Source organism: Achroia grisella, unplaced genomic scaffold (genome assembly GCF_030625045.1).
Source record: "Achroia grisella isolate CSIRO2021 unplaced genomic scaffold, CSIRO_AGI_Agris_v1 utg1080, whole genome shotgun sequence".
NCBI classification, from domain to species: Eukaryota; Metazoa; Arthropoda; class Insecta; order Lepidoptera; family Pyralidae; genus Achroia; species Achroia grisella.
In genome coordinates, this window is record NW_026712570.1 from 958032 (window position 1) to 975130 (window position 17099).

Sequence of the window (17099 nt, forward strand, 5' to 3'; positions counted from 1 at the left end):
AAAATTCCTGAGATAATAAAAGGGAAAATATTATAAAACTTTGTTTTATTTACACCGTAGCTTCTAGTATTATCGAATTATCCCTGTATCAAGACTTTCGGCAAATAACTACATATATGCAGTACAGAAGGCTGCTATTCAGATCGTAAATGAATTCTGATAACAATCGCACTCTGCCTTATTTTCCGATAGTCGCGAGTTCGATTCCTCGCACTGTACAAACATTTGTATTCACGAGTATGATTGTATGTATTGATCTGGGTGTTTCTTGTGTAGATTATACGTATGTTATGTATGTATTATAACAAATGTATTTATTTATATCAGTTGTCTAGGAGCCATAAAACAAGCTCTGCTTAGCTTGGGACTAAATGTCACTGTGAATCATCCAGGGTTATTATTAGTAGGTTTCCACACTTTTCCACTTTCACATGTAAAAATAGGAGTAGTTTATGAAATTTATTATCCGAAATTAAAAGTATCAAGATTGTATTTCCAACTATATGAGGGTTTACACATTAAACATCACAATAATGCCATGTCTTAATTGAGAAATATATCTTAATTAAATTAGGTTAATAACTTGCAAATTTTACATTGTATGTTATGTAAAAATTCGTAATATCTGCCAAGACCAAATATGACCCCCATGAGGTTGGTTAGGTTAGGATTCGGTTCTGCCTCCCTTTCCTACACATCTCATATTTATTGCTGATGCTTCCCTAATTAGTATTTCTATTTATTTTTGTCATCTTCTTTCACGGGTTTATTAACACCAGTGTTAATTAACTCCTTTTGAATTTCTTTCTGAAATAAATCTGCCTTCTTTTTAACTTCTGATGCATTCGACTTGCCGTGGTCAGGTATGCTTTTGTCGTCATTTTTGGCTAATATTAGTTTAAGTATGGGGTCCATTGGAGCTTCCACCATCAGGTAGAATGGGATAGAAATTAAGTATGACATCACCAGGACTCCAAATAGCAGCAACATCTGGAAAAGAAGAAAAATATTGTGGTTTAGTGAATATAAATGGATACAAATAAAAAGGGAATGTGTGGTGGGACACAGAAGTGGAACTACAACGGACTGCCGTTCTCTCTCCGCTTCTACCAGCCTTTCTCTTTCTGTCACAACACAATATGTCGTCTACACTTTCCATGCGACGGTAAAGCTTTTTGACCGAAAAATCCTACGTCTATATAGAAGTTTCATTTAAATGTAAAATATTTCACTACCATTAGTATGTGTGAGACCACAAATATTCAGTACGGAGACTTTACCACCATTAGATACAAGTATTTTGAACATTGGTGATCAAATTCCGACCGTTATTGAGTTTACACGCATATGGCGACACGTGTTTCGCCGGCATCATCAGGCATTCAATAGAGTTCCGATCTAGAATGAATCTATCTGGTCTGGTCTCACACATACCTACTAATGAGTGTAGAATTAAAAAAAAACTAGAATTACTAGGTTTTGGGAAACTCTGGGTTTATTGAACCGATTTTGAAAATTCTTTTAACACAAGAAAGGCGGTTTTGGGTGGTTATATAACATCACGTTGTGATCAACAGGAGTGTATTGGACTGCATATGAAAAATATTGCAAAAACAGTGAAAGTGTGACACAGACGAAATTGTTATTTGTAGATTTCTGTACCACCTACCCGCTGCTCTTCAGTTTACCCGTGATCATGATGGCCGTGGAAAACTGCCCAAATATGGGGAACTCAATAAAAATAAAACGTGGTAAGATACCGTGATTTACTAATTATATGTATGAGTCAAACTGTTACTTACCAGTGAGAAGTATTTCACTTCTATGAGCACGGACTTGGACCCGATCAGGTAATGGATGATGTTCATGTGTAGTAAGTAGACGGTATAGGTGAGCCGCCCCGACACCGCCCACCCGTCCCAATCGAATATGCTCGTAAGGAAAGCTGTCAACCAATATTCGAATATTAACTTGTGGAACACATCGCCTTACAGCATTTATCCAGTATTTCCGAACCGATACGATATTGAAACCTTCCAGAAAAGGGAATGTCCCCTCTTACAAGGCCGGACACGCACTTGCAAGCCCGCTAGTGTTGCGGGTGCTCATGGGCGGCGGTAATCACTTACCATCTGATGAGCCTCTCGCTCGTTTGTCCCCTATGCTATAAAAAAACTGAAACTACTTCATAACCATATAACAGAGTAAACGCAGATGGGTTTTTTTATGAATATTTCTGGAATGATGCACCCGCTTTCGCTAACGGTTTACGCTGGCGAAGCACTAGTCAAGGATGATAAGATGAACATGAGATCAGCTTAATTAGCTAATCGAGGTAAATTAACCAGAAATTTATCTCGATGGTTTCCAGTGGGAACCGCGTGGAGGTCAACCTGATATGGTACATTCCTAGCAATAAGAACATCAGTTCACATTACTAACAATACCCTTTCCCCCTCATATCGTTATAGTCGGCTTCGGATCTAGCGGGGGCAACACGGGGCCCATGCCCCGGGCTGCACGTTCTGGGGGCAGTAAATTCGAACTTGGCAAAGGAATACACAACTCATCATTAACAATTCTTGGTTAATTTGTCACGATGGTCTAACTGACTTCATGCTCATCTTATCAACCTCCACTGGTGCCCCGCCAGCGTAAATCGTGCGCAGACGGGTGCACCATTCCATTATCACGTAAACAAATTATAATGATATCATGTTGATTACTTACTGTCTAGTTTCATGGTGAAGCCCATGATCAAGTAGACGGCAGCGCCTCCTATGACGATGCGGTGGGTACTCTGGTACAGCATCCTCACCAGCAGTGGTGTTGGTCCGTAGAAAATGCTACCCACTAGCGCCAGTCCGATGATAGCTGGTATGCAGGACCAGTAGATATACTTGTGCACCTATAAATGTAACTTTTTTATAGATAGAGACTACCTAAACTAGAAGTTTCATCGTTCTGGCTTCAATGATAAATTTCTATCTCTACTAATGATATAAATGCGAAAGTAACTCTGTGTGTCTGTCTGTCAGTCTTTTCTCGCCAAAATCACTGAACTGATTTAAACGAAATTTGGTACACAGATAGTCTAGAACCTGAGAAAGGACATAGACTACTTTTTAATCCGAAAAAATGGTTGAAAGGGGATGAAAGGTTATATGGAAGTATTGACGATTATATATATATAACATATATATAATCCAAATATTAATGGTTGGCAACATGGCAACTCTAGTCACTCTACTCAACTCAACTCTTGCATTGAATGTACAAATATATAATTAAATTTATTATTTATGTAATTGAACTGGCTAACAAACGGGCTGCCCATATGATGGTAAATGTTAACCATAGCCTATATACATAAACGACTATATGTCGGTATATCTTTACTCTAGTTTAGAACTAGATGGCGCCATGTTATGTCTAGAGTTATTAACATATAGTACATACCTTGTTACCCGCAAGTGTGATGCCGTTCTTACGGTAATCGTACAACTTATAACCGGCGTACATTCCAAACACGTAGCATATTATGTTGTTGTGACCGATGATGTACAGCAGACGGAAATCGGCCGTGTTTATCGTTCGGGCGAATCTGATACAAATTTAAATAACATCGGTTTGTTAATCGGGTCTCACACTAGTGGGTTCAGAATGACGATTTTCCTATCCTATGCGACACTGTTATAGTTTGGGCGAAAATATACAATTTTATTATTTATCTGGTTTCACATTATGAGGTTCAATAAAAGGATTTTCCTATCCTATGCGACACTCCTCCGCTAACAAAACTGAAGAACTATCGTCCGAGTGAACCTAAAAATGTGAGGCCAGATTTACTTACGTATATTTCCTAATCCTAAATACTAACATTATTTTTCTGATGAACGATTTACTTATGTCTTCGGAATACTCATAACAAACATAACAATTCAACCTCACATGAAACTAGAAGTTAAGTCGTTTCAGACATGGCGATTTTATTAGGACGGCTTCTCACCTTATACACTTAGATTTTGTAATGAACTGCTTGACGCCGTTTTCATTAGAGACTAGGATGGGGCTTTTAAAAAGGGTGAAGGTTTCTTAAGGGTCGTTACCGAGCCGACTACGTAGAGCCGAGGTTCGAACCCATAGCGGTGCCCTCAGACTAAAGTCGTATCCGTCAGGCGGGAGTTGGCCTTCAGCTGCTCCATAAATCCTTCCTTGGTTTGGAGTGCCATCTGCACTCGCCCCCTATCGTCCGGTGAAGCTGTAAAGGCCAGCTGCGGCCAACAGCATTAGAGTAGTCCGAAAAAATGGCCAGTAGGTATACAGTTTATTGTATCTAATATTATAAAGGTGAAAATGAGTTTGTTAGTATGTTTATTTGTTACGCTCTTTGTTTTAACGGCTTAAACAAAAATTATGGCATACATATATTCTATAGCAGTTCGGGTGGATGATAAATGTCGGGAGAATGAATTGTTATATTGTATAGGTAGAATGTCTTGTCACTTCTGGTTGTATTTATAACTAGCTTTTCCCGTGACTTCGTCCGCGTGGAATTGAAAATAAAAGTAGCCTAAGTTACTCCTTATTACATCAGCTACCTGCCAAAAAAACTCCCGTCAAAATCGGTCCAGCCATTTCAGAGATTAGCCGGAACAAGCAGACCGACAGACAGATAGACAAAAATTGTAAAAAATGTTATTTTGGTGCATGTACCGTATTTATATTCATATGCATGTAGGAAAAAACGTGTTATTTCAATATTACAAAAAGACACTCCAATTTTATTTATATGTATAAGACAATAAGTTCATTGTCGAACGATAAATGACTAATATTATTATAAAATAATATATATATTATTTATAGTATTAATATTAAATTACAGTAAAAACAGGCTACAATATGGTTTAACACTGATACCACAGATAACAATATTACATAGTGATACTGAGAGCGGAACACTGATGCGTCACTAGAGATGTGCCACAATAGTGACGCTAAACATGAATTGTGGAATTTGCTATACACATATTATATAGCAATAGGGGTGGATGTGAAAAAGTCGGGCGCATTAAGTAAGAAATAACCGGACCGAGATATGAATTCGAATCTGTTTTTACGCACAGCAACGGACTTACGATTTTACATGGAGGTAGTTAAATATATTTATATATAACAGCAATATGTATATTGTGACAAGTCGACGTTCTGAAAACAGTATTGTTTTTATTTTAATTTCTTTTAAAATTTGCGACATGTCGACGTTTAGAAACGGTTTTTTTTAATTTCTCTTAAAATTTAAAGAAAAAATAAAAAAAATAAACAAAAATTTTAGGGACATTTTTGTACAAACTCAAAATACATGCTAGTCCCATTGTACCATAAAATTAATTATCACATTACCATTCCATGGTGAACATTACTTGAAAACAGTTGAATGGGTGACATTTGTGATTTTTTTTTAAATAACTTGTGACAAAGGTCAAGGTCAAAACAAAATAACAAACGAAAATCGGTATGTCATGTTGTTTATCAATAATATCGTATTATTATTATAACTTAAGCGCCGTGTAAGTATAGTATAGTGCAGGTATACCTTATTTGTAACATATAGTAAAGGAAAGACATCGAAAAGATATAATTACATAGTATAAAATAAAGTCGCTGTCGCAGTCTGTCCGTCTCTATGTATGCTTAAATCTTTGAAACTTGGGGGAACGGGGTTGTTAATAATGTGGACTAATGATCCCCCAATATACGTCAGGTCGACCTCCACGCGGTTCCCCCTGGAAACCATCATGTTAAATTCTTGGTGAATTTGTCACGATGGGCTAACTGACCTGACCTCATGCTCATTATCGTTCACCTGGTGCCCCGCCAGCGTAAACCGTTAACGCAGGCGGGTGCATCATTCCATTATCATATATTAAATTAAAAAAAAATTGGATTAACCGTTTTATACTACATGCATATGAATTAAAACGGTACATTTTTTTTAATAGATAAGTGATTCAAGAGAAAGATTCGTATGTATTATACATGTACACCCGTGCGAAGCCGGAGCGAGTATCTAGTAAACAATATTACAGAATACATTTTTTATATTTACAATAAGGCTGGACCAAATTTGACGGGACTTTTTTTGGCAGGTATCTAATGTAATAAGGAGTAACTTTTTTAGGCAACCTTATTTAGTTTACAAAAAATATGTATTTCTAGCAATTTTTGTTTGTCCCCTGTGTTAAAAAAAAACAACTGAGGTGGTGGTAGAAGGGTCAAAAAATAGGTTTTGTTTTTATAGCAAAACAACGTTTACAGCTAGTGTGTATGTATTAAAAATTGTAAATTATTTAATAAAAATTCCATGATAGAAAATTTTATGATGTATGATTGAATATACTTACTCAGGGGAGAAAACCATCAGAGCATGCAGGTCGTAGTACCAGGCATGAAGCGCGGGTAGTATCATGCCCAGGACGACCAGACCACCCAACACCAGGCTTCTGTGTTGGGCCACAGTCAATATATGCACTACTATACCGATGTAGAACATCTGGGTGTCAGCCGCTGAATACCTATAGACGAGACGGGGTTTATTTGAATTAACACATGGCGAAATTATAATAATAATAATAATCTCAATTCACACAGCGCCATCTAGTCCCAAGTTAAGCTAGCTAAAGCTTGTGTTATGGGTACTAGATAACTGATATAAATACAGAGTTTTTTTTTTTCGTAAATACATACATATTATACATAGAAAATACCCAGACCGATACAAACAATCATACTCGTGAATACAAATGTTTGTGCCGTGCGAGGAATCGAACCCGCGACCATTGGACATAAAGCGGTGTGCTGGACCGCTATACCACCAAGGTCGTCAAAATTTAGTCCTTAGCTAAACAATATCTCCAGATTTTTCCAAGCAGAAGAGTAAACGCCACTACACATCCTATGTGCTCGTAGCCCTCTCAAGCATAAACGAAATATCTCCTTTATAAAGTTTACAGTCTGTCCTGAAGAGATAAAAACCATCGCTCCTAAGAATATCCTTCAATTCTTGTCCTTGACATGTCTTGGTATGGAGCTTTGAAAAAGGGCGAGAACAATAGATCTATGCAGGTCGTAGTGTCATAGGTCTTAGCACCTAACAATAGCCTAAAATCCTCAATAAAAATGAGAAAGGACTGGACAGTAGGAAAAAAAAAATAAAATTAGAATGTAAAAATTTGACGTTCATAAGCGGCTAAAATGTCCTACATGAATAAATGATTTTTGAAGTTGAATTTGAAAGGGATTGTTATAAGTTTATTTGAGGACAACGTTATAATTTATTTTTCATACTGCTTTCTTGATATACGATAGCGTAGCGGCTTTTGTATTGATTGAACTACCATATAGTAATTTTTGTAGCTGTGACGTGGTCGTGTGGAATGAGTAGTCATGCTCACTAAAATGTCCAGAAATGTGGCGGCGTGGTGGGTCGGGTCATTGGGCTCCCTAAAATATGGTCGAGCGCAGTGATGGCTGGCTCATCCGTCATACTCGTGAACGAGTGCTGCTTGTAGGGACTGGTCTCCTCTTATCACTACGACTGATTTAATCTTATTGCATATTTATATTTGACCCAAAAAATTAGTGCTTGTTGGTAGTTTGTATTCACATGTTTCGACTTGTATATGTAAACTTACAAGGATTATTTAAAAGAGCAACACACAAGTTTCTTGCTCGTTCTTCTTGTGATGAGACAGCTTTCCGAACGAGTGGTAGATAAAAAACAAATTGTTATGACTATTCAAAAGTGTTTAAATTAAGTTTATTTGAATAAATGATTTTCTATTCTAACTGTTAGTAAAAAATAATTTGGAACAATAGACTAAACCTTTGAGTTTGGAAATCTACGACTTTTACGACTAATCTATTTAGTTGATTGATTATTGTGACACAACTGTTTAGCTGGGGTCCGATGATCCTCCGTCCAATTCAAATCGGGGATCAAAATTACCTGAGTGTGCACTAAAGCGTCAGGCAAACCACGTTGTCACTGAAGTAGTTATTGATGTACAGTAAATGCGTCCACCAGTACTGGCGACACTGGGCCGACACCGACACCACTTGTTTGGTCCACAGCGGGCCGGATCCCAGGTGACGGAGCCACGTGGCCGTGAATGCGAGCATCACTGCAAATCCTGGTGTTAATCTGCAACGGTATCAAATTATTTTTAGGTTTTAGGTTTATAGTTAAGTTGATATAATTAAACATTTCTTATTATTACTATGTAATATTATGTTATCTGTGTTATTACTATATTTTTCATATTAGGATCTTGGCCTCTCGTTTTAGTCCTGTAAATTTCATTTCTATCTTGCTTCATTTCTATTTGCGAAAACCTGTAAGCGGCTTCTATGTTTTAATTATGTTTGTATTATTGTGCTTGTAATAGGTCTTGGTTTATCAGAAATAAATAAATATATTGTGGAAAAAGAACTATCGTGAGTCAGTTTCTAAACAAACATAGCTCGACCAATTTATAATAAATCTCTTTTTAGTAGGGCTTTAAAAATATAAAAATAATAGAAATAGAAATAATCTTTATTCAAATAAACTCATTACAAGCACTTTTGAATAGTCATATTTTGATTCTACCACTCATTCGGAATGCAGATTCATCACAAGAAGAATGAGCGAGAAACTTGTGTGTTGCTCTTTTTAATAGATGTTTTTTTATATAAATAATTACAATATAACATGCGATAACCAATATAGAAATCGCTACGCACTCATTATTAGTGTAATCAGATAATATTGTCAGTGCTATGGATTTAAAGTTTTTCTATAAAAACATTATTATCGTTAACGAATTCTTTAATTTTATAGTAAGCTTCTTATTGCATACCTACCAATTAGCTTAATTGTCGTCTATATTTTTATGTAATTAAATCGGACAATGACCTACCGGCTCATCAGATGGTAAGTGGTAACAGTAGTGCTGTTTAAAAAATATGTAGATTATTCCTATTCATCAGATTCAATTTCATTAAAAAATTCAACTTTTTACAAGTCAATATTTTGCTTTGTTGTCACGCGGATTAAGTCATATCAGAAAAAAGTTAGTATATTATAATATGCTAGCTTTTCCTCATATATCATTATCATATCATTCATATATCCTGACAGCCTCGGTGGTCTAGTGGTGTAGCACACCGCTTTACTATCCGATGGTCGCGGGTTCGATTCCTCGCACGGTACAAACATTTGTATTCATGAGATGATTGTTTGTGTCGGTCTGGGTGTTTTCTATGTATATAATATATGTATTTCGGTGATCTAGTGGTTTAGCACGCTGCCTTAGTATCGATGGTCGCGGGTTCGATTCCTCGCACGGTACAAACATTTATATTCATGAGTATGATGATTATTTTTATCGGTCTGGGTGTTGCTTATGTATAATATGTAAGTATTTATTAATTAAAAAAATGTATCCATGTATTTATATCAGTTGTCTAGTACCCATAACACAAGCTCTGCTTAGCTTGGGACTAGATGGCGCTGTGTGAATTGTCCTGAAATATTATATTATATTATATCATATCATTCATAACAGTCAACACTGACCTCCAGAATCTGTGTAACAGTATATACGGCACCATTTTCCACGTAATCTTCTTCGTCTCAGATCCTGCTTGCATATTGTAAGCCAACAGTAATCCCGACATCACGAAGAACATTTGGACTGAGTGCATCCCGTGCCACAGGATTTTGAAATGTGGAAGCGAGAATGACTGCAATTATAATCAGTAATCAAATGCAATAGTGCTCGAGGCACATGTTGGCGACAGACCTCTTTTTATAGATATTTCTATTTTTAAACCATATATTTTTTATTATATTGTTTTGCTACATTGTGTCATATACGCTACCACTAAATACATCTATAAGTTTGGTAAGTAATTTTATTTATATTACCCTATTTCACTGCCGTTGCCAGCCGTAATAGCACCTCTTTATATATTACTTATGTAATTTGTCTATTACTTTATATAGGAAAATGTCATTGGTCATTCTTTTATTACCTTTTTTTTTATGTTTACCAGCCCAAAACAGTCCTTCGGTCATAAATGTTGTTCTTGTGAATTTGCACAGATTACACAAAAAAACTGAGAGTGATCAGTGCGAACATCAGCGGTTTTAGCAGCTTGTTTAAACTTATAGAAAAGATGTTTCCCGCGTTTTTTTTAATGTGATGGAAAAACTCTTTATAATATAATTTTGGCATGATCACAAATAATGTTTTCATTCCAAAATTAATTAAAATCCATACAAATTCAAAAATAATTATTCACGTTAGTAGCTGCATTTTAACGAAAATATTTTTACATTATAATTTTAATTGCTTTTCAATTTCAACTGCTTAGTCGATAAAAGCTAACAAAAGACAGATGTGATATGAATTTCTAGACAGATATGATATCACGACGGCCTCGGTGGTATAGCGGTTTAATACACTGCTTTACTTCCGATGGTCGCGGGTTCGATTCCTCGCACGGTGCTAACATTTGTATTCATGAGTCTGATTGTTTGTATTGGTCTGGTTGTTTTCTATGTTTATTATGTATGTATTTAATATGGTATATATCCAGATTGTTAGGCGTAGTATAATAATACTATCATCAGATGGGCCGAATGCCTGTTTGCCACCACCGTGGTATAATAAAAAGTGCAACATAAGGATAAGAAAAAATAAGGTACCACTCACCTGTTCATATTCATGTGTGTTGTACACAGATCCCAATGTGAAAACACACACTACGTGCGCCAGTATGACCAGAAATGACGTCACGGTTCTGAAATATTACGACATGTAGTATCAGGTTCACCATGTGCCACCACCATTATGTTACACGTTAAGGAAGGAGATAATGTTGACGAAGTGTGACATTATGTGACAAGGGGTGGCAGGAGTTATCAATTTCGTGACATAGTGTGACTTTATGTGACAAGAGGTGGCAGGAGTTACCAATTTCGTGACGTAGTGTGACATGGAGTGACAAAATGTGGCAGAAGTTATCAATTTCGTAACGTAGTGTGATATTTTGTAACAAGGTATGCCAGGATTTATCCATTTCATGACGTAGTGTGACACTGCCTTACAAGAGGCGGTAGATGTTATTAATTTCGTGACCATTATGTGACAAGGGGTAGCAGGAGTTATAAAATTCGTGACGTAGTGTGACATTATGTGACAAGAGGTGGCAGGAGTTATCAAATTTGTGACGAAGTGTGACATTATGTGATAAGGGGTGGCAGGAGTAATAAATTTCGTTACGCAATGTAAAAACGATTTGACCAGGAGCGGCAGGAGTTATCTATTAAATTTTTATGACGTCACATTATAAAATTAACATTTAATAACTGCTCAGATTATGAAACAGCTGTTTTTGGGGGGAGGGGATTGTTAGTAATGTGGATTGATAACCCCATTGCTAGCAATGTACCATGTCAGGTCGACCTCGTGTTAAATTACTGATGAATTTGCACGTTGGGCTAACTGACCTGACCTCATGCTCATCTTATCATCCTGCACTGGTGCCCCGCCAGCGTAAACCGTTAGCGCAGGCGGGTGCACCATTCCATTATCAACACAAAAAAAAAACAGCTGTTTTTTTGTTGATTATACTACATTTCTGTAGATGAACAATTAATAAACATCCATCCATACTCACAAACTTTCGCGTTAAGAATATTAATAAGATTAGGATTTTAGTGACAAATGAAAGAGAATTACCTCATCGCATTAATTCCCTTGAATATGCTAATTTTGGGGTCAGTGCTGGGCGGTGACTTCAGATATTTCCAGTTGCGAATTACCGAGAAGCACAGAAATATTCTCTGGCCTGTAATATTCAATTACACATTATAGTAGTGAAACAGAAGCTTGCAAGATGAATAGTATTCATCTTGTACTCTGTCAGTACAGGAGGAGGTAACTAAAACATAAGCATTACACAACTTATATATCACAATTATAAAAAGCACTATTTTAAAAATGTGGATTTTAAAATCAATAATCTAAAAAGTTATTAACTTTATTCATTTACAGTTTAAGCATTGATACATTGCGCGAGCAGCGCGGGACCGATCGTCGTGGAGATCTTTGGGGGAGGCCTATGTCCAGCAGTGGACGTCTTCCGGGCTGCGATGATGATGATGATGATGATGATGACATTTATTTTTTTCTAGTCATCTTAGCAGCACATAGAGCCATCGTTTCTTTTATTTGTACATGTATTCTCTGTAACTCATATCTAAATATATATAACTCAAAGGACTGAAACTTGGCATACAGGTAGATGTTATGACGTAGCATCCCCGCTAAGAAAGGATTTTGATAAATTCCACCCCCAAGGGAAAAAACAGGGGACGAAAGTTTGTCAATTTTAAACCGATCGGGCTGAGAGATTGCATGCATAAAGTCACTATGACGTAGGCACCCCCTAAGAAAGGATTTTGATAAATTCCACCCCTAAGGGGATAAACTAACGCGAGCGAAGCCGCTGGCAAAAGCTAGTATGCTATATGTTTGTATTTGGTGAACAAAGAATATGTTTATCTATCGATATATTTTATATTTATAAAACCCAAAACCCAATGTCCAGTTCAGTTCATAGTGTTAAGTGAAACGAGACAGAGTGAGAAAGTATACATTGAATTTTATTTAAAAATGTCAGTCAAAGCAACTGATTCTCCTATAATTTTACTTCACTTATATGGTGGACTATGTTAAAACACTTGAGCTTGGCTACCTCAGTCTAATTTATTGCACCTAATTAACCAGCTTGCAGTGTAAAATGTATAGAATAGAATAGAAAATCATTTATTAAAATAAACTTAATTTAAGCACTTTTTATAATCTACCACTCATTCGGAAAGCTAAGTCTAAATCACAAGAAGAATTAGTGAATTGAAAGAAGAAAGAAGCGCTCTTTTGTTACATTAAAAAAACAAAAAAACAACAGGATAAGAAGGAGTCACAACTTCTCAAGCAACCAAAATGGCAACGCATGTGTGAGTATCACATGATAACGTGATGTCTCTAGGTGACGTATATGGTATTCGTTACCTTCAGAAGAGATCCATCAGCTTGTTTGATATTCTAGGTCAGGTCAGTGAAATTGCAGGATAGTCGCAACATATCAATCTTCGTGAATGGTAACGCATGAATGGTATTGGTGATAACGTGATATTACAGATATCACGTTATGCGTGCCGTTACCATCTAGTAATTTTGACTGCTGGATTTAGGAATAGAATAAATAAGATTATATGAGAAATATACCTTTGCTCAAGTTCACTTTTGCATTATCATCAAGCATACAATCATAAGTGGTAGCGGTCACGTTGATCAGTACGATGGTGATTAACAAGCCCAGCACCAGCCAGTCGAGGAGGTCCACCTGACTCTGGTCTGTTTTCCTGTCGCAATTGTACACCAAGGAGACTCTCGCCTGCAATCCGTACTCCTGCCAGATGCTGTCGTTCCTACATTCTTCTATGATAGACTTCACATCCTCAGGATCGTCCAAGTTCCGATCTCTGATGTAGTCTTTACAAGTTGTTGTGACGCATATCCCTTCTTCCAAATACGAGTGATTGTAATGTCTTAAGTGAGTAGATTCAGAATAGTCCTGGAGGAAAATAAAAAGTAATATTAAAAAATAATTGCATTTAAGTTTCTTGCCAGTTCTTCTCAACTGAAGTAGCTAGCCGAATTTGACGGTAGGGTTAGTGAATAAAAATATGACGAGCCCTGGAGAAAAATAATAAAAAAATCTATCTTAAAAAATATATAAAACAAACAACATGTAGCAGTCGAGTTTCTTAACAGTTCTTCTCCACTGGAGTATCTAACAGAGCTAATAAAACATGTAGCAGTTGAGTTTCTTGACAGTTCTTCTCCACTGGAGTATCTAACAGATCTAATAAAACATGTAGCAGTTGAGTTTCTTAACAGTTCTTCTCCACTGGAGTATCTAACAGATCTAATAAAACATGTAGCAGTTGAGTTTCTTAACAGTTCTTCTCCACTGGAGTATCTAACAGATCTAATAAAACATGTAGCAGTTGAGTTTCTTAACAGTTCTTCTCCACTGAAGTATCTAACAGATCTAATAAAACATGTAACAGTTGAGTTTCTTAACAGTTCTTCTCCACTGGAGTATCTAACAGATCTAATAAAACAAGTAGCAGTTGAGTTTCTTAACAGTTCTTCTCCACTGGAGTATCTAACAGATCTAATAAAACATGTAACAGTTGAGTTTCTTAACAGTTCTTCTCCACTGGAGTATCTAACAGATCTAATAAAACATGTAGTGGTTGAGTTTCTTGCCAGTTCGTCTCAACTAAAGTTGCTAGTAGAAATCACCCAAAGACACCCAAAGGTTTCTAAGTTAATCTATCTATATTTAACAACATTATCTGAAAATTAATTTCCTATTTCATTCAAACGTTTTTACGAGAAATCTTAACATACAGGCAGATAAATAACATTTTTGCAATTTATAATCTGTGTAAAAATAAAAAATATAATGGATGTAGTACGTACATAATACAATAGAACTTACGACTAGATAAGTAGACATGTTTACTATTTAATATCTTGAAAAATAAAAAAGATTACGATAATGTAAGATATAAAGATATATTTTTTTAAATTCAAAACCAATACAAAATATAAACGTAGGCAAGTCACATCAGATGATAATGTATGTGGTACATACTTTGATAAATGTCATAAGGCCGTTTTCGGGTTCTGCAAACAGGTCCAACTTAATCTGACAGTACACGCCGTCGTATCTTATACACTTGTGGTACTCGTCGAGACGGAACAGTGGCGGCATTTTGTCATATTCCTCATCTGCAGACGAGAAATATTAAGGATACAGTGGATGAGCATAAACTAAAACAGAAGCTGGCAGAATACCAGTGGAAGATTATTAGATGTAGATTAAGACAGATGAGCCCATCATGGTGTTCACTGGTATTCTCCCACTCGTAGTTAGTTCACTGGTATTCTCCCAGCTTCTGTTTTAGTTTATGCTCATGTGCTGAAGCTGGCAGGATACCAGTGGAAGAAGATTAGATGTAGATTAAGACAGGTGAGCCAATCATGGTGTTCACCAGATGAAAATATCATCTGCTAGGTACTTTATTCTAACCTTTTTGAACTGTCAAGCAGCTTATTCCGTAAGTCTAGTAGAAATAAGTACTTTTACATAATTACTAGCTGACGCAAACGTTGTTTTGCCATATAAATTAAAATCGCTATTAAAATTGGGGTTGATAGCTAGAAGGGTAAAAATTTAGGGTTGTCTGTATTTTTCAATTCAAACCTAAATAATAATAAAATGAAAATAAAATATTATGTCGAGAAAATAAAAAAAATACATTTAAGTGTGGATATTCCTTACCACTTAGGGGTATGAAAAATAGATAGTAGCCGATTGTCAGACCTACTAAATATGCATACGAATATTCATAGAAATCGATCAAGCCGTTTGGTAGGATTATGGTAACTAACATTGTGATACGATCCCAAGATATGAGTTCCATAGTGCTGTCTGCTGTCCACGAAGATTCCCATTTACCATCAGGTGGGCAGTCAGCTTGTAGGCCATTTTAGTCACGTAAAAATTTTGTTTGATGAATGTAATTTGGTTATAGTCATTTGCTGAAATGTTGCTAGTATTTCTATTATTAGATACAAAGGTTATATAGTTACTCGATGACGTGGCGGTAGTTTGTCGCTGTTAAAATATTACATAATCAGTCAAGGTGACTCTCGCAGACATTGCAGTCTGACCTGTGACGACTATATGTGACGTGGTATGATGTGACCGCTAAATTGGTCACATCATACCTATATCTTACGTACCCTGTAATTTCTGTTCTGAAGAATTGCTCTACATGATGCCCACGGCTATCTTTTACCATCGCAGCGCTTGCATCAACAAAGAATTCATCCTCACACGCTGGAACCTATGTAAGTGGTCTCGGACAGTGCGGTTACAGAGGAGCTTTCTCTCGCGTACACTTAGGATTGAATTCGAGAGACTACAGCATGGGTTTTCAAGAAGGGCATAAGGTTTTTTAAGGCAACGCGCACGTGATACCTCTGATGTTTCAAGCGTCCATAGCTATGGTAACCGTTTACCAACAGATGAGTTGTACGATTGTTTGCCACCATCGTAGTAAATAAAAATAAATTTCATTGCTTTATCATAACCTACAAACTGACGCAGTTTATATAGCAAGCTGAATGGTATTAATAATAATATCATAACCTTGGACAGTTCACACAGCGCCATCTAGTATCAAGCTAAGCAGAGCTTGTGTTATGGGTATTAAACAAATTTTCAAACACTTTTTTTGTAAATGCATATATAGAAAAAACCAAGACCGATATAAACAATCATACTCATAAATATAAAATGTTTGCACCGCGCGAATCGAACCCGCGACCATCGGAAGAAAGGCGGTGTGCTAAACCACTAGACCACCAAGGTTGTCATGTTGATAGAAATTTTTTAGAGGTAATCTGCCAAACAATTTTGTACAAAGTTTTTTTCGGTAAATTTACATTAAAAACTACAGTCTATGTATAATATGAATGTATTTACAAAAAAAGTATCTAAGTATTTATATCAGTTGTTTAGTACTTATAACACAAGATTTGCTTGGGACTAAATGGCGCCGTGTGAGTTACAATAATGAATACCTAAAAATCTGTCACCATAAACCTACCAGATATTTCGAATCCAAAACACCTTTTATTTAACAACACTAAAACAATTGCAAGTATTTTGAGACCCATCTTTGCTGTGCTATAGACAGACACCGCAGTGAAACTAATAGATACATGTAAAAAACTAACTAAAATTATATATTTAAATATGTAAAGTAACGTAATTGTATAACATTCAAAGACTAAGTATACACTTGTTGCTTATGAAATATTAGAATAAGAATCTTTTATAGCTTTGCCAATGATATTATGGAATACAATATAAAAGAAAATACATATATGACGACGCAT

General features: G+C 36.1%; 1 protein-coding gene across 1 annotated transcript; it reads right to left on the reverse strand.

The window, feature by feature from the left end:
* Positions 1–488: 488 nt before the first annotated feature.
* LOC131842399 (nose resistant to fluoxetine protein 6-like) lies at positions 489–16877 on the reverse strand. Its single transcript, XM_059190938.1, is given in 12 exon segments — positions 489–990; positions 1803–1945; positions 2731–2908; positions 3460–3604; positions 6408–6579; positions 8022–8206; positions 9623–9789; positions 10764–10851; positions 11793–11901; positions 13344–13692; positions 14785–14921; positions 16808–16877. Coding segments are annotated over 12 exon segments (1998 nt in total). The 3' UTR covers positions 489–735.
* Between the last annotated feature and the right edge of the window lie 222 nt (positions 16878–17099).